General features: G+C 52.3%; 1 protein-coding gene across 16 annotated transcripts in view; it reads right to left on the bottom strand.

The window, feature by feature from the left end:
- NFASC (neurofascin) overlaps positions 1-22874 on the bottom strand; it is a 94688-nt gene that overhangs the window by 43766 nt on the left and 28048 nt on the right. For 6 of the 16 annotated variants that reach the window (XM_064471972.1, XM_064471971.1, XM_064471977.1 and 3 more), the window contains exons 2-9: positions 13774-13949; positions 10806-10823; positions 9654-9759; positions 9286-9482; positions 8804-8926; positions 8426-8596; positions 5333-5383; positions 185-296 (exon numbers count right to left, since the gene is read on the bottom strand). In XM_064471972.1, coding sequence (XP_064328042.1) covers positions 185-296; positions 5333-5383; positions 8426-8596; positions 8804-8926; positions 9286-9482; positions 9654-9759; positions 10806-10823; positions 13774-13867 — 872 coding nt within the window. In that variant the 5' untranslated portion in view covers positions 13868-13949. The remainder of the gene's footprint in view (positions 1-184; positions 297-5332; positions 5384-8425; positions 8597-8803; positions 8927-9285; positions 9483-9653; positions 9760-10805; positions 10824-13773; positions 13950-22874) is intronic. The other 10 variants (XM_064471973.1, XM_064471979.1, XM_064471981.1 and 7 more) reach the window with 3 other exon arrangements.

Genomic DNA, 22874 nt, shown 5'->3' with positions numbered 1-22874 from the left:
TGCTCATATGCTTCAAGTAGGTTATGAGAGGGTCGTTACTAGCAGTTAAAAGGAAGGGAACGATCCCTTTCCCTAGCCCGAGGTATTTCCACTGGGGATTCAGCATCTTGGTCCCAGCCCAGCCCACCGGGGCCGCCTGGGGACCACCCCCTCCCCACCTCCGCCAGCGGGAATCAGTACGTACACTCCTGAAGCAATGCACTCCAGCAAGAGGTCCACCCCTCTGAGCACCATCTGGCTGCTGGAGGTCCCGTAGGGATACATGAAGCTGGGAGTTGTTTCCGTAATCCCTCGGGCTGAAATCAGCAGGAGAGAAAAAAAAAAGAAAACAAAAAAAAACAAACAAAAACAAAGTGCTTTTAAACTTTCCTTTGCTGCAGCGACAGGGAGGGCACAACACAGGGCCAGAAATACCTGGTGGTTTTGGGGGGATGCTGTCAAGTTCCCGGCCAAGCCTGGGATAGTGAACTCACCCAGAAATGTACCTGGAAAGTAGAGATGGGCTCTACTTTTAACTTTTTAAAGTAAAAAATAAAAGGGTAGAGAGAGGATGCGTGGCAGGCAGGGAGGTAAAGAAGTAGCAGAGGATGGGCAGAAGGAGCTGAGCTGCAGGGATGGTGCATCAGGAAAGTCCCCGCACCATCCGCTCCCACCGGGGCAGCGCCTTTCCTGCCCGCCCCCGCCTCTAGCACAAAGAAATGGGCTGAAATCGGATGAGGCTTGGAAATATTGATGGACAGAACATGTAATGAGGGACAAAAGGAACAAATGGGCACAGGAAGGGTTTACTCGGACAACTGAGCTGCTTTGCCACAGAGATCTCCGAAATACGGAGGCTCCCGGTGCTCTCTGGGGCTCCAGCAGCACCAAGGCAGTTTCCCACCCTTACTAGGAGCTGCAGGGCCTGGAAAACAGTGTCCTTTGGAAAAGAACAACTTAGCGACCAAAATAACAAATTTCAGGACTGGACAGGAAAATTTAACAGGAGAAAACCAGGGGAAGACACAAGACAACTGTCTACAGATACACACAGCGAAGGTCTCTTGGTGGGGGGAGAAATAATTATTAATGGAACAAATTCCATTAATAAGTGGAATTATTAAACTAGATCTAGATCAGTGAGGACAAAACAGGATGAGATGGGCTTGAAAGCAGCAGTAGCAGAGACGGAGGTTATGAGATTAGGAAAGGGGACAGAATGGCCAGGGTTGGCACAGGGTCACTACAAATACCGAGGTGATCCATGGGGAGAGCCCACCCCGGTGCAGGAGTGGGATCCCGGGGTGCAGCGCAAGCCCCCTCCTGCTGCCCCAAAAGCTTAGTTCGCCCACTGCGCAGGAGGTAGCCAGGCATGCCCAGCACCACAGGGCTTTTGGGGATGCCCATGTCTGTTTGGGAGACCTCCGGCTGAGCTCTGGTAGGGGAAAAGGGCTGGGAAGAAGGAGGGGAGAGAGGAGAGGGACTGTTCACGGAGCTCCCGCCAGCCTGCCTTAGGGAAAGCCTGGGACCAGGCTTACAAGGGAATAGAAAAACAACCCCAGGAGTTAAACCGTGCTTTTGAAACGACTCCACATCTGCCGGAGCGCGGCCACACGCACATATCCCACCGCTCCCACGCACCCACAGGTTACTGGTCCGCATGTGCCCGTCAGCGGGTTAGTCAATTATTTGATTAATGGATTACCAGGGCAGGCAAATCTTGACCTTATCCTGAAGGGCCAGTTCTCTGGGCAGGCACACGCTGCTGTTCGCTTGCCTGCTTCCGGAGAGGATCTCGTTCCTGGTTAGAACCAGCCAGCCCATGCCGGGGCTCTGTGGGGGGATGCCAGAGCCAGCGCCTGGGTTTAAAGCCAGTATTTATCAAGAGCTCCCATACCTCCGGCCAGACTCGTGAACTTCTCTCTTCTCATGTCATTAGGAGAGTGGGATATTATTTTATAAGCCAATATCAGCTCTCATTAGCCAACAGTCTGCAGCCTGTTTGAACAGGCTGTACGTTTCACTCCCACAATGAACCCATTTGCTCAGGAGCCTGGGGCATAACTAGAAGAGATAAGCAGCAGTGCAAGCCAAATTTTACAAGCCATATATTAATGATGAAAATTAAAAATAAGGGAGATAAATTAGTATCCTGTCCACTTGTTTAATAAACCTAACAACAACGCTGCAAAACAACTCCAAAGCAATACTTATCAGCTAAATAAGCTTTTTGCCTTAGTACAGCACTACTAATAAATATTTTGCTATTTATAATAGGGATCGGCCAGAAGTTCTCTCAGGCAGAGGTACCGTTCCAGCTCTGACCTTGCGGTGGCTACAGCTGGAAGCTGTCAGACAAATAGCAACATCTCACTCATCTGTTTGGATGGAAGAGAACTGGAAAAATTAATCCCACAGCTATTTATTTCTGCTCAAAAATAGACTCTGCTTCCAATATATTGCTGCTGTTGTCCCCACCTCTATGAAATTGGACCCGTTCAGCTGTGAGCAGGATATCCCAGAAACGGTCGCTTCTCACCCCGGAGCAGCCGAGTGCCCCTTCCCCATAGTCCTGACCTGACGGCATTTAAAAATTGTACATCAAATTGCATTTCTACTTGGAGGCGATAATAGGAATATGCACATCCAGACACATCCCATCTGTCCGCCTCCTGTGCAGCCAGCCAGCTTTAAAACCTCCTGCAGGTTTGCCAAAATAAAATAAAAAAAGAAAGAAGGACAAAACAGACTTTCATTTCCATTTAAAAAAAAAAAAAGTGAGAAACTTCTGTTAAAATATTCAATTAATCCTTTTAGATCATTTTTCCTTCATAACTGCAGATGGTTTGCCCAGGCAATTAAGCTTTGCAGCAAGGAAATCGTTGCACCCGCTATGAGCCGTGGGGAGAAGGGCTTGGTTGTACCTCCCATGATTAGCCTGGCTCTCGAGCGCAGTTGGAGACAAGCGCCCCACAAAGCGCTCCTGCCCCACGTCCACGCCAGCGGGTCCCATGTCCCCGGGGCGAGCTCGGACACATCCAGCGCAGACCGGCAGGGATGGGGACTCGCAGCCCGTCCCCTCGAGCTTCCCTGCAAGCTCTGCAGAACCCTCTGCCAGCGGGCTCTGGAGCTGAGCCCGTGCCACAGGGACCAGCGCCCCAAGCCTCCCAAACACCTAAAATACTTGGGACACTAAAGCCCCTCCTCCCACTCCCCTGCCCTAAGACTCCTTGCTTTGCTGCAGCTGGTTCCCGTGGCCAGACAGGTCATTCCAGGGAGAAACACGGGGTTAGCACAAAGAAAAAGGGGCCAAAGGTAAGGTTGTTTTGGTTTTTTTTTTTTACCAGTTCATTAAATATTAAGAAATTATTGGTTTGGAGCTCAGATTCACACTGGGGCATGAATGGGTGATTTGAATCCACTGGATGCATAAAATGTTCCAGGAGACATTAAGTGCAAATAATCCATGTTGTGCAAAGAGCAGGCGGTTCATCCTGTGCAGCTCTGACTAGGAACCTGGAGAAATCTATGACACCCTGCAGATAAGATCTCATTTTCCTAACCAAGTGACTATTAAGCATCCCTTTTCCCTGAACAAAGCCATGCAGCGGGAGATCAAGCAGCCCGTGACCCCCACAGTGACTTTCCCTCCTGATCCCGATCCCCGAGGGCTGCGCACACAGAAGCGGTGCCCAGCCTGTGTGAAGGCATTCTCTTTGAAATGCAAACACCATTTATGCTACTGAGGTGCAAGATATATTTACAGGAGAGCTCACCACTGGATTTCTCTTTGGTCCCTGGCCCTGTTTGCCTGCGAGGGAGGCATCTCCTCCCGCTCGCCTCTACCTGAGGCGTGATGCAGTTTATGCAGTTCCCATGAAAGCTAATTTTGCTGGCAATCCCCTTTCACAGCCATTTCTACAGAATTCCATTTTCTGATTCACTTTTCAGACTACGCCCAGCCCATTTGCTGCCCTCAGCATTTCCTCCCAGGCTGGTTCTTCTGCTGAGCCTTCCCCAGCTCTCCAGCATCCTCAGAAATCTCCCGCTCCTGGCTGCCAGTGAGATGCCAACATGCCGGTTCCCTTGGTGGGGAAGGGATGCCTGGGCTGCCCGCTGGCACGAGGGGGCTCTCGCTGGGGACACCGAACCCCGTGCCCTCGCCTGGCACATGCTCCCCTTCTCACACTCCAATTCTCTCTGCTCTTAGCTGGCAAAAGCACCCCTTGTCCCCAAAAATCCCCGTGGAAGAAGCAAATGTGCCCTGGATTGTGCAAGGCACAAAGCAAGCCGTGGCTCCGGGTGGGAAGCTGAGCGGGATTTCGCTGTAGGGCACAGCCGGGGACCAGCATGGGGCATCGCGGGGGCCGCCCCCACCCCGCTGCCGCACAGCCCCGGCCCCCATAAGCAGCAAGAGGGGCAAGGGCAAATCCTGCCCGCAACAGCACCTGGCCTCGGGACAGTCAGGCTCCGTGGTGGTCTTCGGTGAGGCGTTTGCATCCCTGGTAGTGCCTGCGCTCTTCAGCATCGCCCGCAAACAGCCCCACCTCCCCGCTCCCCTACAAACCCCCGCTGCTGCCCATCTCTGCCTGCATTACCCCGTCACGTCCGTGCCACTTCCAATCTACTCTAAGGGCAGCGATCGCACCCCGGGGAGCCCCGGAGTTTTGTGTCTGAAGCATAATCTATGAGCTTGGGACAAGCTGCCCCCAGCACAAGCAGGGTCTGGAGGTAATCTCCCTGCCCAGACAAAGGGCAAGAGCCTCGCAAAAGCATCCAACACATGTACAGCCTCACCACAGAGAAAGAAAGCACCCAGCTTTTGAACCAAACGCCCCCTTTTCTTTTTTCCCCTTCTTTTTTCCCCCCAGTCACTGCCTGGGTTTAGCCGCAAATACAATACATGCTTTTTCTGAAGACAGAGGGAAGAGGGACGGTGGGTCTTGGCTTTAAATCATGAGCCTTTGCTGAGGACAAGGCACCTCTTCGGCAAGCTGGGCTCTCTCAGCCACGTGGACTTTTTCACATGGGCCAGATCCTATTAATCCAAATGCCTCTCAAGCTGAGCTCTCCATATCCACTTAATTAGCTTAAACCTCAATAATTTCAAATTGTGAAAACTTTGAGGGGGATTTTGTCGCTGTTCGGCTCTTTCATCACAGCCGGTTTCGCCAAGCCGAGGCTCTAACCCCCGAGCGGGGACGGGGGCACACACAGGGGTGCGTGGGCACGGGCGAAGGGCAGACGATGCTGCCGCCGCGGCCGCTCGCTGCCCGGTTAGCGCGGGAGATAAGTCGGGTTAGGCACAAGGGGGTTAAATCGTGAAGGTCTCCAGAAGCCAGCGTTGACTCACCACTGTACATGTCAGTGTGATTTCGTAAAGACGTTTCGTTATGGGGTTTCTCTGCAATAAACAAAAGACCGTGAGCGTACCGAGTGCCACACAGCGGGCGGGGGGACAGGCGGTGCGGGGGGACAGAAAACAAAATAACTTCCCGAAACACAAGAACAATGCGGGCGGGCGACAGCAGGGGTACAAAAGCACTCTGAGCACAGCTGCCTTCCAGGACAAACAACATAACACAGCAATAAAGGAGAGGAAAAGAGGGCTGTTTTCCTCCTGCGGGATGGGGAGACAAATAAATGTATGAAAATTGTATCATAAACATTTCCTTGAAGTGTTTTTCTTTTCGGTATAAAGACAGTTGTATCTTTGGGGAAAAAAAAAAAGATTCAGTTCAGTTAGGAGAAGAAAAATGCTTTTTCTCTCAGTTTCTTAACTATAAGGGAAACATATTCTGGCTACTTTTTCCCAGCATAAAGCATAGGTTGGACACAGCTAGGCAGCAGCGTAACGATGCAGAAAGGCATGGTGAAGATGAATAAATAAAAATAATAATAAAAGCATAATCTGCTGTAAAATCCCATTTAATGACAAGGTAAATAAAGTAGATTTTGTTAAATGCAAAACACCACTGCTTCAGTAACACACTGCTCTCGTTTATTGGCAACCACCGCCAGCCATCACCTCTGCTTGAAGAGGAAAGTAATTTAGACGTGGCACTTTGGGGCATGGTTTGGGGGACATGGTCGTGTTGGGTTGACGGTTGGACTTGATGATCCTAGAGGTCTTTTCCAACCTTAATGATTCTGTGATTCTTTGGTTGGCTAATTGCCACGGCGCCCTGCGAGGAGGCGGGGGATGCACCATCCTGACCCGCGGCTGCTGGAGGATCTGCCCTCCTCAGCTCACACCGTTACCCGAAACACTGTTCTGGCGTGTGAGAACACCCTGGTTTCCACCGTGATGTGGCACAGCCATGTTACGGTATCATCTGCCCGGCAGGAGATGTGAGAGGCGACGCTGGCCACCATACAGTTGTTGTCCTGAGCCTTAAGCCACCAGCCACACACCGCGTCTCTGCGCGAGGCGGTTAAAGAGCCCAGCAGATGCCCAAGAGCTACCTGAACCTGGATATGCCAGAGAAACTCTCTGCAGGGAAAGGCACGGGTGTATCGCTCCCCCAAGCCTTTGCATTTTTCTCTCCTTGCATCCAAGGGCATGGCAATCCCATGCAATGATTTTTCAGCAGCTGGTGAACTTTTTTTAAGGACAGCCAGTGCTCATGGCTTAAGGCTGAGATGATTGAAAAGCCTGAGGGAAATACAAGCTCGCCTCCTTCGAACACTGTACGTATAAAGAATGTTTTGTATCATAACAGATGAGAAATTAGAGCCTCAGTTCTTTAAATTATAAGGGCCTCTGGGGAGCTCATGGGGTGGCATTTGCATCTGATAATACAGCAGATGTTTCCAAAGGAAAACTTAAAGGGAGGGTCCAGTAAAATTGGAAGGCAATTCTGCAGAGCCTCGGAGCAAAATGCTGTGGTGGCATCTGAGTGTAGCAGGAGGGGGAGCTTGTATCCGTCTGCACAGAAATCTTCCAGGATTTCTTCCACATTTTTTCTACAGCTCGACAAATATGTCAGACTAAGCCTTTGGAGGCTCAAAGGACCACAGATCTTTGTTTGCCAGAATTTCTCCAGCTCACACTAATTTAGGACTCAGTCCTAAATGGCATTGTTTTGCCAGCTCTGTAAACCAATAAATAATGTTCAGAATGAATTACCTACACACATTCCTCACCATTAGCAAAGAGCCTGTTTATCACATTTATGTTGCTGATTCTCCACTCGTGCTCTGCACAGAGGAGAAGCTGCTACGATAAAAGTGCAAAACACTCCAGGGTCCATTTGCTTCTCACATCACTTTTAGGTCACTGGTATCAGAACACTTTTATAGAGTTACTTCTATTTTAAGATGCTGCGAGACCAGATTAAGCTCCTAACGCTGGGATTCAGGAGCGCCTTGTGCCTGCTTTGGACAAGAGCCTGCTCCCCAAAACACAGCCTTGCGTCTGCCAGCACACCCTACCCCTTCCTCCCAGTCTCACCTTACTGGGAGCAGGTGGTGGCTGCTGTCTGATGGCTGGGGCCCATAAATGCCATTTCTGCGTCAGCCGCCGATTGTGCCGATGCTCTGCACACACGCCCCAAGAGAGAGCCCACGCTCTGCGGGAAGTGCATCGACTCAAAAGCTTCGTGTCCTGCAGTGCTCGGCTCATGTCCCCTCTGCCAGCGGCCCCCCAGCCAGCTGGCACCAAGTGCGTTAACATCAGGAACTCGCCTTCCTTCAAGCAGTCTCGTTTCTAGAGAAGAGGCTGCTGGTGGCTGGACCTGCCCTTGAAGGGCTCTTCACCTGCCTGGAGGGAGCCACACGTGTGCTCCTCCCGTCCCCCCAAGGTGATGCTCCTCACCAAGGTGAAGCTGAGATCTCTGGCCATCCTGAGCGTGTCCCACATGCACACGCTCGGACCCCGAAGGCTCAAGCCCTCCTTCTCAGCACGTCCCAGAGCCACGGAGCTAAACGGCAGCTCCTGGTCAGTAGGTAAATCCTGAGCTGTGCGAGGCTGCCACATGCTCAGGCCCCCCGTGCAGCACCAGCACAGCCGGGGCTTCCCCGTAAACCTAAGCCTGGATCAAACCAAGGCTATTCCCAGCTTTCCAAACTAGGGGAAGATCACCTCATACTATACATTTCCCTAAAGATGGGAGGAATGCCCCATTTGTGTTGAAATACCTTCCAATTTATCCCAGACATGCAGGTGTAGCAATACCTGCACCAAGCTACCGCTGCAGCCCTAAACCCGTGAAGCTGCAAAGCTGTGAGATGCTGGAGGGAAACCAACCACCCCTCCCAGCCAGGTTAGCCGTCCGAGGACTGTCATTCCTTATCCAAACAGGTTCCTGTACTACCCTAAACAAAAATGAAGGAAGCCCTGGTAGGTCTCAGTGCTGTCAAGAACAGAAACAAGGTGTCTGGAAGGAAAACCCTGCCCGAGGGAGGCCGGGGAAGACCCATCCTGAGTGATCACTGTGACACTTACTGGTTTTCACCTTGAGGGTGTAGGGGTTTTTCTGCTGAATGGTGTGGGTGAAGTGGAAGCGTGCGTTGCAGCTGTAGTCGGTCTGGGCATCCTGCAGCATGACGTTGGAGAAGTACAGGTCGCCGTTCTGGCCCTGGGAGACGCGCTTGTCCTGATGGATGGGCTCCATGGCTGCAGGGGAGAGCAGGCGTTCAGAGCGACTCTGATCTTCCTGCGGGCGGCTGCGCAAGGGAGAAACCCTGACCCAGGCCACGCATGGCTGCCTGAAGCTCTGAACTAGCCGTTATGATCCTAAATATCATTATTTTAAATAAACACTGCAGGTGATGGAAAGGCTGCCCACAGGGTTCAAGGTGGGAAGGGGGTTCCCCCACTTACAGCTGCTCATCCAGAAGATGACGGGAGAAGGCAGGCCAGGCGGCGGGTTGCACTGCAGACTGAGCGGAGCACCTTCATCCACCTCTATCACATCCACCTTCTCCTTGGGCCACAGGGGAGACTCTGCCATAAGAAGTAAAGATGCTGCATGAGGAAGGCAGGGTAGTAAGTCTGCAGATCCCTTCCCTCTGGACCTGGCCTGGTTTCGATGCAGCGGCCTCAATGCAAACTTCATTTCTATGTGTGCAAGACTCCCTTAAATCTATACTGAGTATTTCCCTGTTAGCTACAGCCATAACCCCCATGCCTTCATCTCGGTCCTGTGGCTGACACATCCCGACACAGGTAACAGATGAAGCAGGCTGAGATGGTTGATCACTGGATATTCTCCATGCCTCTTCTACAAAATCTTATAAGAGGCAAGTAGTCCCTGCTCCTTCGAGGCTGCTGGCTGCTTGCTCTGCGCCACTGCCCTTACTCACTAGAAACCTGGAGGTGGATTTTGCTGGAGAGAGCAGTGCCATAGTCGTTCCGGGCGAAGCACTGGTACTCTCCCTCGTAGTCCTCTGGCCGTCCCCCGCTGTGGAAGTCGATGACCAGCGTCCCCGACCGCCGCCGCATGGACACCTTGGGGTCCTTCGCCACGTTGAAGAACTTCCCGTTCCGCGTCCACGAAAACCTGCAAGAATCGGGGAGAAGTTGGTTTTGTAACCACGGACCATATTTACCCAGCGAGATCCTGTGCTGTGCGAGCCAACAGCGGGATCAGCTGACGGCATAAATGGCACCGCTCGACCGGAGGGATGCTCCTCCAGAGCTTCAGCGTAACGGGGGCCGTAGACGCACTTACGTGGGAACGGGGTTCCCTTTGCCTTCACATTCAATGAAGATGTTATCCCTTGGGTCGACGATGTAGTCCTTCACCGACTGCTTGGTGATTGTGGGGGGCTGAGGCACTGCAAAGCAAACGAGAAGCTGTGAGAAGGGTTGTGCAAAGAGGGTGGGTCCCCTCTCTGCCACCCTGCAGCAGGTCCTGATGGGATTTCAGCATCTTCCCCAGGCTGGACATGCACTTTGTGGTTTAAAGCCCTTCAGCGCCTGAGGAAATGACCATGAACGTTTGCAGGGGTGTGCTACTCATCACCTCTTGGACCATCAGCAATGTTCAGGCTCCCTCTCGGTACCAGGAAGCCACTGTTTCTCACCTGGTATCTTGGTCTCATTAAGGAATTACACAGTCACACCTTCCTGCTACCACAGGTTGTTTGACTCAGGCTGAAAGGCGTCCTGGCTGTGCCCCTCAAAGACAGGGGCTGCAGCTGGGACACCAAGCAGGGAGCCACGGCAAGATGTTTACTTGTACTCCCTGTGCAAGAAAGAGGCTCAAAACCTCCCAGGTTTACCCCAGAGGAACTCAGCACTGGCGTTTAGAAGGGCAGGGCTTATGAAAAGGGGCACGAGCCCAGCAGCCAGTGTAGGACCTGGCTCTGGCCCTGAACTCTGAATCGAAGAGCTGAGTCCCATGGCTGTTCTGCAACGAAGCTGCTCAGGTCTGAGGCTGTTTGCTCTCCCCCTGAGAACTAGAGATGCTGCAAACATGTCAGTACGTGGAGCTGAGCTTGGTACATGCGCTCGTGCAAGGCAGAGGAGCCCGCTCTCCTCTGAGGTGTGGTGTCAGCAATAACAAGCCCCTGCAGAAACAACAGTTGCATCGCGAAGACGCTCTGGGTCCTGCTCCAGGGAAAGCAGCAGCCGAGCCTAAGCACTCCTCCCAAGCTGCTCCAGCACCTCCCGCATCTCTCCCAGCCAAACCTGGCTGTGGAGAGGTGGCTTGTCCTGCCTCTGGCCAGCCCGGCCACAGAGGTGGGCAACGCAGCCACCGACACCACGTGCCAAGCAGCCACCACCACCGGCCCCCTGCTCCGTGCGGACCCCTCGGGCCCTGTTTCAGCCATGCAGAGGAGACGGGCACGTACACACAGAGGGCGAGGGGAACACTTACATTCACTCTGAATATTTGCTGTTATTCCCAAGTGCAAGCATAATGAAAAAAAAGAGAAAAGGTTAATTGAAGAACAAACATATATATGCCACGTACACAAACATGTATGGTTATTGTAAGGCTTGCAAATACTACACACAAATCATTTTACAATTCAAGCATGTGTTAACCCACCTACTTACTGTCCACATGGGAGAATCTGCTGCTGAGTGGTCCTGTTAGCTGTCAGCTGCCTCTGCAGCAGGGGTTTTGGGGGGCGAAAAGAAGGCACGGGCATACTTGCATTGATGGCCCCCTGATCCAGCACGTCGCCCACAGAGGTTGGCAACATTCCCTCCTTCCCTATGGCCGGGGTTACCCCGAACCCCCCCCCAGTTTCATGCCCCTGAGTCAGAGGTTAATATGTGCCTGATAAACTCTTAAATGGCTTTTTTCATGATGCTCAAACTCAGAGAAAATACCTATAATATAGGGAGATATATATACACACATACGCTGTCCCCAGGACAGGGGCAGGCAGGATTCTATTTGAAGAGAAAACTTGTGAGGGTTGGGGCAGGGAAAAAGCACCTAGGCAGGCTTAAAGGAAAGAGCAAATAGTGCTGCTCCCCCTGACACAGGGCGAGCGAGGGCTGTTCCCTCTGCTGTGAGGGGACGCTGAGGCTTCGCCCACGCATCTGCTGTCTCCTCAGCTGCTTCTGCCCTTAAAACGTAAGGTCCGGGGAGCAAAACGCTCCCCTGGGGAGATCTCCCACTCCCAAGGTGTGTCAGCAAGGGCAGTCGGGTGCCCACCAGCACCTCGACCCCCCGGGACTGGTGGGGGGTTTCCCAGCACCCTCCTGCCAGCGGGGAGCCGGCCGAGCCCACACCCCAGCACCTGGGCGAAGGAGCTGATCTCAGTGGAGCAGGGAGCACTTTCCCAGCTGGTGTGGTACGTGGGGGATAAGAGCTCATGCACTCGCAGAGCCTGAGATTTGCAGGTTTATCAGCCCCTGCACAAAGCCGGAGCAGCTGGGGCTGTTTACTCACCACCCGGTCAGACCTGCAGCCTTTCGAGTGTGGGCGATGCTTTCATTAGCCCAGTCTCACGGACAAGCAGTGGGTAAGAGAGCCCTGATCACCAGGTGGCTTAAACAGGAGCTGAAAGCAAACCCCTGATGGCTCAGAAGGTTGGGATGGAAGTAGAATGAAGCTGATGCTCTGTTTGTCCAAAAGAGCTAAGGGGGGCTGGGAAGGGTCGGCTGGGGGGGTCAGGCATTGCCAGGATCCCTAACCCTCACCTGGGCTGGGAGATGCTCCTCACCCACCTGCTCCTGGCACTGCTGCGCCCGTGCACGTTATTTACAAATATCTGTTGTGCAAGGGACCCATTCAGGAAGGGATGAGAAAAGGAAGCTCTCAGAGTCCCAGTTTCCCACCAGGGCTGGAGGGGACGATGCTCTCCTGTGGCTCAGTGCTGTGCAGCAGGGAGGGGGCAAGAGAAAAGGTGAGCTTCTGGGAAATGGTGAGCTGCTGCGAGCTGCCTTGAGCATTCTTCCACCAGCTGTCAGCATTTCTCTTACTTTTCTAAGGCCACATTACATTTAAGTAGCAAAATTACTCCTTTCCTGATGCAAAGCATAAGAAATAACAGAAGGCAGCTGTTTGCAGACCTATTTGGTTTCCCCCTACTGCACTGGCCCCTACTTCCATGCTGGCTGACTGCGTTTCTGGAACATTATAGATGCTAAAAAATCCAGACCTCAAGGAATCACCAAGCTTTGTGTGATACAATTCTCATTTCTGGGAACAAGAGTGCCCTGCGTGTGTTACAGCGCTGGCTGCAGGGGAACAGATATTTTCAACCACAACCATCTGGAACGGAGCAGAGCAGGGACTTAGACTCGAGTCTGGGACCCTCTCCTCTTCAAGTAACACAAATATTTATTCTCCCCCACATGTCAGAGCTTTCTCATCCTTTCGCTTCTGTTATTTCCAAATTTCAGCCAAAAGCCATTGCCTCAAATTCTTCCTTCCCATTTTGCTGCCCAGAGTCAGGGATCAGCTGAGGTACCACAGCTACAGCCAGCACACCCAGGACTCCATCACCCACGGGGGGAAAATTTCTCCTATCAAGAGTAACCCTGGCATTTCAGCCTGAATTTATACCCCGGCAAAAAGCTGTGCTTTTTCTACTAATGCACCATTTGCTGGAGGATTTCTGTGCATTGCACTGTCGGAAGAGATTCCCTGCAGTGACAGGGTGATTATTATCAACAGCCACTACAGGAGGAAGCTGGGACACAAATTATGAAACTGGTTTCCAGAACAGTGGCTGAGCAGCTCTCGGTATGAACCTGTGTCTCAAGTGCGTTCAGACAAGTCATGCATCTCCCATGCGCTGGCCTGAAGATGCCCATTCAGCAGAAACATCGGCCCATGTCCCCCTTCCTCCCTGCTCCATATCCCCCAGCTCTTCTGAATAAAACGTAACTCCCATTTTATAATTAACTGAAAAGTCTCAACAGAGAGAGAGACGTTGCTCTGCAGGACCTGCGCGGGTCCCCCCGCCCTCGGGGACGTGGGTGTCAGAGTGCGGCAGCATCTGCCCAAGCAAATGAGCAACGAGCTCACGTCCTCCGCAAAGGAGCATCCTGAACCCTGTTCTGTAACACCAGGAGTCCCGGGATGCTCCACTGAAATCAACAGGCTGAAGGCTTGCCAGGACCTGGTTTCCTCACCAGCTTGGCTCGGGTGCTCTGTCCCGTTTTGGTATCGAGTCCTCTGCTCAGCTTTTGAGATACATTGACTAAATCAGAGAGTGATTTAGGTGACTTTCTGGAGGGCATGTGATTTAAAAAAGAAAAATATTCCAACAGAAATGAAAACCTTAGGCTGGACCAGGAAAGCCGCCTGGGCCGTGCACACCTTCACCCTGCCTCCTCCACCATCTGAGCAGGAGTTTTTAGAGAGATAAACTGTAACTTACAATCCAGAGGGACTTCGATGGTGCTGACGAGGTGATGAAGGTAGAGAGCGAATGCTACTCCTGCGCAGGTGAGGTGGTGTCTTTTCATGACCATTTTGGATGCCGGGGCAGCGTTAGGACCTCAGTTGCGTCCCCCAGGGTGAGCAGACCAGCGGCAAGCGCAGACGGACCCTCAGCTGCAAAACAACACAAACCAGTGGTCACTGAGCCGTTTACAGCTCCATTTTTGTCATCTTCCTTTTGGCAACTCTGGAGAGTGTTTCCAATCCAAAAATATTGGAAAAAATAAGGACGGGGGTGTTAATAGTGCCAGAAATAATTTCCAGGCTCTGGTGACCCTGGTACAAGCCCGTGGTCACTGTCCTCCCAACCCCTGGGTGGCTCCGCTGGCAGAAAATCAGCCTTAGGGGGTTATTTGTGTGTTCAAACCCTGGGGAGACCTCTTGGATGGAGGAAGGACCATGCTGTGCGCTGGAACTGATGGAAAGTTACTCAGAGCGAGTGAATACAAAAGCAGTGAACAGACCCCACAGGATGAAATGAAAAGGATTATTTGCTGCTTTTTTTAAAAAATAAATAATTATTTTATGCACAAGAAATACCGAGCAAACACCCGCTCCCTCCGGCAGGGCACCAGGATGAGCTCTGCCTCCACGTGCAGCCTGCCTATAGCAGGGGGACCAGCTCCAGAGACCCCCTCACATACCAAAGAGCCCGTCACCACGCCGGCACAGCCCTAGCAGGAGTCGGGGCACGGTGGGACCTTTCCCAGCCGGTCTCTAAACGAGCCCGTTTCCATCCGGGCTCCAGCTGCTTCCCTCCCCAGAGGGTCCCTGGTGCCAGATGCGCAGCGCAATGCTGCTGGGCTCCCAGAGGCACCCATCCAAACCTCCTGGGGACTGCCGGGTTACCATTTGCATTTACCATACACATACCTTGTATTTTGCTGTCAATAAACACCTAGACTAAATGCAGATGAAAAAAAGAGTGAGAAGGAGGATAAATTATCCCACCTGTGCAATGAAAGCCCCCTTAGAAAGGCTGCTGTGGGGCAGAGGTTTATCACGGCTGCGTTACAACTCTCTTTTCGTAATAGAGTTATGAAAAGGGCATCAGTCGTGCAGACAGCTCTCTCAGCTAAGGGCAAAAATAAAGCCAGGGCAGCAAACAGTGGAAAATCCCAAGCTTTGCTCCGCGCCGCTCCTCCCTGGCCCTCGCACAGGCTCTCGCCGAGGTGGGATGTCGCCAGGCAGGGGAGCAGCGCAGGGAGGCCATTTGGCAAGCAAGGAGAGCCCGTCTTCATGAAATATAAATAACTGGCTGCAGCTTTGGATGCTGCTACCCCTTCAGCTGTTTCCCAGCCCGGTACGAAGCAACTGGGGGAGGGAAGGGGGACCCAGCACAACAGACAAAACCCGGTGAGCGCGGGGCTGCCGGGGGGCTCCGGGTACCGCAGGGAACGCTGCCGGGAGCCAGCGAGGAACAGATGTCATGGAAAACAAGCAGCCCTGACACCTGGCCCAGGAAGATGTCCTGAACCCCAGACAGGATTAAACCTGGCACAAGACAATTTTTAAGGAAGCTTTTCCCTGTTACCCGTATGGGGATCAAGATGTGCTTTAAGGTTTCTCCATCCAGCCCTCCTCACCGCCCTGCTCGGGTGCGACCGGCATCTCCGGGTCCTCGCTCTCGGGCTGAAGCCCAAAGGAACTCGCCGTCCCAGCGTGTCCCAGTTACACCAGATGACAGATTGTAGGTTGTGAAGGGGCTTGGAGGGGAGTGTTGCTTTGATCTTTTTTTGCTTGTTCTAAGGATTTTCCAATCCAGCTGTTGCAATAAATAGTTGAAGGACAGAGTAATTATAGGACTGGGTCAGTAATTAAAGTTCTGTCCAGGACTTCTGCAGTCCTGTGACCAGGTCATGCTGAACAAAGCTTTCCAAATTATTTCTTTAGCTTTCTAAGGGAAGATATCATTTTGATCTGTAGCCTTCATTTTTTAAAGCGGCTCGTTTCTCCAGTTACAGCTTAAAATGAGTCATGGATCAGCTGGTTTCATGCCTGTCTAAGCGCAAGCCTGACTTACGAACTGAACCAGCCAATACTGCAACCAGAGGTTTAGCGAGGCCGAGATTTGCAGTGTCCTTACTGTGCTCATACACTGATACTTCACATCACTATCACAAAACTCTTTAAACCCCTCTTCATTCACAGATGTAGTATGGGAGGGGAGGTGCAAGACAGCAGGGATTTAAATAGCGCACAACTCTACATGCTGTTTAGAGCTTGAAAAGTGAAGAATACGTTGTTTTCTTTAGACTGGGTACTAGTCAGTGTGAAAGGAATGGCTGTGACACTAAGGAGTAGGTTCCTGGCATAGATGCCTGGGAGATATTTGTACATACATGCATATGTGGGTGGTTTTGCATTAAATGGGAATACAGAAAGGAGTGAGCCCAAACACCGATACACGCAGTATACGCAGGAGGCATCTGGGCATCTAACTGGTGCAAAAACATATATCCTACCCATCACCACATGCACAGGGACTAGAAAAGTAAGGGCTGTGCATATCAGGAAGAGATAAGCTTGCAGAAAACTTACGAGCTGCAAAAGGGAACAGCAGGCACACGGCAATTCTGGGCTCAAACCGCGGGCAGAGCTTCGTGGGAATGACCCGGGCACTGGTGGGCCGGCCAGGGAGGACAGCCCGTACGGCACGGGTGACTGCACATCCATGCAGGGCAGCACCCGTCGAGAGAAAAATAATAAAAGCCGCGACAGGGCACACACGAAATGCATCCCCTGCCTTTAGAAGAGTGAACGCCGGGCGGCTCCAGGGCCCCTTTGTCTCGGGGCAGATGTGGGTGCGACTCGCTGTGCGTCAGGAACAATCTGCCGCCGTGCTTGTGCGTGTAGGTGGGTCCCGGGGACAGGCAGAACACAGCCCCCATTGTCAGGGCTGCTCCTCGCCCGGGGACGGGGACATCTCCCCAGCACAGAGGGCTGGAGCTGCAGCAGGGGCACGAGCGTGCTTATCTGGGGATGTTTTGAGTCGTGAAGCTGTCTGATGTCTTCATCTGCTTCTGAGGCAGGCTCGACCCAAAATGGCCTGTGCAAAGGGGCAGATGAGGCCTCTTCCTAGAATTAGCATTTCTTAATCGTTGCTCCTGGTGCCATTGTGCAACACAGGAAAGATTTGATTGCTGCCCAAAGAGCGGAACAAGCCCTTCAACCTCATATCTGCACCCACGTCCTGGGATGGCCAGAGCCAGGGAGGCGAGAGGGTTGAGTGTGGGGATGCTCAGGAAGCCTCTGAGCTGGCTGGACCCAAAACCGATCCAATATCTGGGCCCGTAATGTTCAGTAAAAACACAACACAGAGCAAAATCACACACAATTAGTTGCAAGATTGTGATGACATCAAATAGGAATTTAACCGCTTAAATGCATTTCTCGCCCGGCGTTGAGCCTGCACCCGAGCACCAACAAAAGCCACGTCCCTGCTCCACTTTCCTCCAGCTACAGGCAAGACACAACAGTGAGATAGGCTCAGATGCCTTTTTCCCCAAATACCCAGCCAGAAGTTGGGAGCGTTGTTCAGACTTGTGGGCGCTTTCCATTTCCCCGATGACCTGCTGCAACATCAGTTCTCACACACTCTTAGACTGGGTTGAGAAATACAGCCCAGGCCTTGGCCCAGACCCCTCACCAGATGCATGAGATGCTTTTGTAAACACATTTTTCTCTGGTCAAAAGCATGAATAATCCCAGGAGAGGGTCTTTAAAACTATAGACTTTGCAAAATCCAACCAAGTATGCACACAGCGTGCGGCGCGTCTGACATCAGGAGGTGGGTGTGCAACCTTAACTCTGCTCAGTTTGGAGCCTTCCTCCCTCTCTCGGAACAGGCACTGGAGGGAAAAAGCGCTCAAGAGGAGCTGACAGTCACAGCACCCAGCAGGCGAACGTGCCTTGATTATCCGGAGAGCCGCGTGGTGAACGGGATGCCACTGAAACTGTGCCTGGCCCATATGCTGTTGCAGGGTCACTGCCCTGCTCTGCTGCACGTTCACGCTCTCCAGTTTCTCCTTATGTAAAGACAACGCTTGCATACCAATAATTAAACCAGAAAACAGAGCCAAGCGCTTTGTCTCTAAGCCGCTCAAAATCTGCAGGGAAAGGGGGAAAAATCCTGCTTTTAAAATTCTTTTAGGCCCTTCTCCATCTCTTAAGAGCCCTGCTCCAGCATCAGGAGTGCTGTGGATGGTACCACCAGAGAAGGGTTTCTCTGCCGGCACTGCCTCCTCGCTCACAGCTCCTCGGGGACGCCGAGCCAGCGCACCGGGCTGCGTACCAGCCTGGCAGAGCTGCAAACCTTCACAGCCATGGAGAAGAAACTTTAATGCTCTATTTCTCCGTGCACATGTCGATTTAACACGTACATTGCTTCCCCCCTGCCTTGAGATGGGGGAAATCTCTCCTCTCCACAGATGGTGGTGAGCTGAGCTAGCGAATCCTCACATCCCAGCCCCGGAGCATCCCTGCTCCCCCCCGCGCCGGCGAGCCAGAGCTCCCATCTGCTCTGCACCAACAAGTTTCCCGTTGGCTTTGATTGGCATGGCCAGGAGAGGGGGGAGGGGGGAATTTGCCTATCGCAGGCTCCCTCCGTGAGCAGAAAGTGGCCGACGTGCTCCGCTCATTAGCAGAACATGAACCACATGCCACATAGTCCGCCCGCTGCTTCTCCAGCCAGGCTCTGGGCTCCCCCTCCAGAGCTCCACGGCTTCGCAGCGCTGGAGGGCAAATGATATGCGAAAATATCTCCTCTTGCTGCAGAGATGCAACTGTCAGCGAAAACCTGGTCTGGGCCAAGGCAGCAAAAGCCGGCACTCCCATCCCCCAGGCTGATATTTGGCCAAAGCTTGGTTCTTTGTCACAATTCCCAAAACCACATCCCTGCAAACCGCAAGATGCGTGATGTTCTACCCCAGCCCCGCTGCCCTTCATCCCGGCCCGGGGAAGCTGCACACGCTGAGCAGAGCCTGAGGGCTTCCCCTGCGTGCACAGGTAACGCCAGGGAAGGGCTGGAATTCATTTCCTTCTCAACAGCCTAATGAAATGAGACCTTCTGCAATAACGATGGAAACAAATCCCTTCCCCGTAGCCCCCGCTCCCGGAGTGAACTCTCGGAGGCAGACACGAGGCTGTAGAGCAGACACAGAAATGGCAAGCAAAGGGAATCTCTGGTTGAATTTAAATAAAATTAAATAATTCCACATTGAAGGACTGCTTTTAATCAGCTCATTAGGTCCAGCAGGACGCTTTCAGTAGCAATTAAGCGTTTATCCTTATTTACGGCTGTAAGAGGAACGGTAAAACTTGAGCAGCTAGTGTTCCCAAGAAGATTCCTACAGCATCATTTAACACATTTCAGCCGCATAATTAATACTAATTAAATAGCACAGAGTGATGTTTCCACAAAGAGAAAACCCTTTTCGTTACAGATAATGAAAAACATTGATTTAGAGAGAATATATGTATGTGATTCCCTAACAGTGACTGGAGGCTTCATTATGCTCCTGCTCCGCTCAGGTTCTCCGTGGCCGCTCCCGCCCCGATACGTAACGTATCAGACGGGTTTCTGGGTTGCTGAATTCCGGGCCATAAATCTACACCCCTCTTTTGTTTAGCAGTGACGGGACCTTCTGTCACACGTGGCAAGAGCCACCACGCGAGTGCAGCCGGCCCCGAGGGCCCTTCAGAGGAACTGATGGGTGATCACGGGTGAGCCCTCATCAGGGACCTGGGACCCACCCTACAACACGAAACCTGTGCGATATGGACGGACACATCCACACACCTTTCCACTTCCCCGGTCCTACACAGACGCACACCAGTAAACGATGTACGTACAGCTGCATCCCTCCAGCATGTGTAAGAAGCCATTCAAAGCAAATATTGCATTACAGCACGGAAGTCAGTGGAAAGAAGGAATTAAATGATCAGGAAGAAGCAAAGAAATGATCATTAAGAAGGCAAGACACGGTCATTTGGCATTTCCATCCCGAGGGATGGACCGTGCCCTTTCCCGGGGACAGCCAGCGGCGCATGGGGAGGGCAGCGCTCCCCGCTTGCCTCTGCTTGGAGGAGAGAGAGGCGCTTTGTGTCTGTTCCTGAGGTCGGGTACAGCTTTCACAATTGTTCTGCCAAACAACTGTCAGAGCAAACACCAACAAATTCATTCGCATCTCATCTTCACCCCCTTCAAAAATAATCGTACCCATCCTTCCAGCAACTAACGCTTCAGACCTATGTACCCTCTAATCACAGGAAAGTCAGGCTTGTCATGGGAAACGGGTCCTAGGCTAAGATTACTGATGGTCCAGAGTCTATCGACCATCATTTTCTATGCCCACCGTAACCCTAAAAGAGTCCCCAAACACACCTTTGCTCCTGTCCTCCGAGCAAAAAGGACATTTCTCAAAACACCACCTGCAGCAGCAGAGCACTTTCGACACCGTCGCTGCCAATCAACCCTCTGTAAAAACTCCGGGCAGACCGATTTGTTCGGGATAACTGCCCCTACACTCCTCCCATTCCATTTCCAGCACATCTTTCAGAAAGGCATCTTTAAGGAGCACATGCACAGGCTGTTTCTCGCAGCCCCTGGGTTCTTGTCTCACTCCTCCACGGGATTTTTGCCGTATGCTGCGTTTTCCTTTCACTCCCTGTAACTCTCCTGCCTCGCACGTGGGTGAGTTTTCAATCCCAAGCCCTGCAGGCTGTACGCATTTTAAAAGAACTGAGCAAACAAGCAAGCATTGAGAGAAAGGGCCGTGATATCACCAGGAACAAGGATGGCTTCCTATAGTCACCCACCAGCACATGCCAGGAAGAGCCGCGGCAGCATCCCTCCGGCTCCGCATAGGGCAACACGTGGGAAGTGGGAATGAATCCGTCAATCCCCTGAACTTTAGAGCTGATGCCGGCTCTGAAGTAAGGAGATTTATACTCTAGCTTGACTCAATAGCTATCAGCCAGCCCGAGCTCACCCGACCTTCCTCCTGCAGCACTCTCGAGCAGGGACCGGTTGTGCTCAGGCTCCAGCTTCAGAAATATTTTTAAAAATGCAGAAGGAAGGGGGTAATTGCCCTTGCTGCTCTTCAGTTGTGGCTGCATTTTGCAATATCTGAGTGCAGACAGTGGCTATGCTTTCAGGAGGTAATTCATTCCCTTGTAGAGCCACGTATCGCTACTGAGAGCACAGATAACTGCAGGGACAGACTCTTAATCTACCACGGTCATATCTCGGCGCTACATAAACGTGAATTAATTTGTTATCCTGTCCTTCTGGTGATGTAAGGACATACTGTCATTCTATTACACAGAGGGACTCTAGTCTGGAGAGGTTAAGTGTTACCCCAAGGTCAGACAGAAGAGATGGCATGAGCGGGAAATGAGCTGAGATCACCAGAGTACTCAGTTTAATCAGAAAATACCATTTAACCTTTACAAACCCATCATAGTTGGAGGGGGGAGGGGGGGAAGGAAAAAAAGATGAAACTTTTCATGGGAGACGACGACGTGGCCTTCGCCAGCCGGCACATCACCCACAAGCCTGTGCCGTGCCCCTGCAGCAGCTGGGAATTGGCCCCGTGACAGCTGATCCGCCGGCTGCTGGGGCTGCTCCGGGGACCCGGGTCACACCAGCCCTGCTAATCAGCTTCCCACCCTCCTGGGGAGCCGCTTGTTTCCACATCTTTTCCTTTCATCAGCAAGAGAGAGAAGCGAGTAAGAAAAAAAACCCAAACCAATTCATCGGAGTTATCCTTGGTAGAAAACAAAGGGGCTCCAGAGCATCGTTTCTGCACAGGCTCCATCGTGGATGTGACACGACATTTAAGGAACACAGGATGGGTTACAGCTAAGATGAAAAAGCGATTGTTTTTACTTGTTATTTTTTTGGGGGAAATATTTAACAACTCTCCTTATATTGCAAAGTATTTGGAAAAATACATGGTCATTTACTTAACGAGGATAGTGCTTTGTTTAAAAGGGACAAGGAAGGGAAGTGGTGTAAAAAAATATGGATTAAAAAGGAAAAACTATAGGTGGGAAAGTTTCTCAATGAGAAGCTTTAAGGGGCAGTTTTAGGGCAGAGGACCTGCTGATGACACTGGTGTTGGCGGCCCGTTTTAGCGCTGCACGGGTCCCTGCCTGTGAGCGTTTCACCCAGCAGCGGATGATACTGAGACTGGTCCAGGAGCTTCTCAATCACCATTTCTACACCAAAGCAAGAGCCCCAACAGCCAAACTCCAAAGCAGCTGCTGGGTGGTGCCTGCGAGAAAGTCTGAGCATCTTGTCCTGTTCCCGATGGAGCCGCACCCACGTGCAAACCCAACAGCAGTGCTGCCAAACCCCGCCGGCGGTCGCAGGAGAGGCAGACCCAGCGGGGTACCAGTCCCCCACCCTCACATCTATCCCCCGCTGCTCGGGGGGAGCACGACAGAGCTATCAGCAACGGGGGATGCTCAGCCTGCGAGCGGTTAATGCCTGCCCCCGCCGCGTCCCTCGGCCACCCCTCCCAGGGACGGCAGCATCTGGCCCCTGGTGATTAGCCAACTGCTAATCACACAGGGCAATAGCTATAAACAGCAACTGTTGGACAGTTTGTACAGCAATTGCTCTGGAAAAGCTGCCTTTCCCCTTCTGGCCCCCACGCCAGTCTGCTCCACTTCCCTCTGCGGGGCACGACCCCGAGGAGGAGCACGCAGACCTCGGGGTTTGCAGCAGGCTGAGCCCCTCTGGGTAAGATGATGGATGCAACACGCACAGAGAGGCAAGAATGGGTATTTCTCTAATTGTACAGGGTCAGGAGATGGTCTGGCTTGAATTCATTAAGGGCACCAACTCTTGCTTCCCTGCTTGTACGTTGCTTGCAAACTGCACCTTGTCCGCACCAGTAACGTGCCTTGAGAAGCTCAGCGGGGCGGTTGTGGTCAGGGGCAAAGCCACTTTGGGCAAAGCACCCCAGCACTGACCTCCCACCACCCTAAGAGCCGTCGGACACGGGAGCAAGCCGACGCTCATCTGCCTCA

Source organism: Phalacrocorax carbo, chromosome 23, assembly GCF_963921805.1.
Source record: "Phalacrocorax carbo chromosome 23, bPhaCar2.1, whole genome shotgun sequence".
NCBI lineage: Eukaryota > Metazoa > Chordata > Aves > Suliformes > Phalacrocoracidae > Phalacrocorax > Phalacrocorax carbo.
Note: the sequence above shows the minus strand (reverse complement) of the source record. Positions and strands in the feature narration are given on the sequence as shown.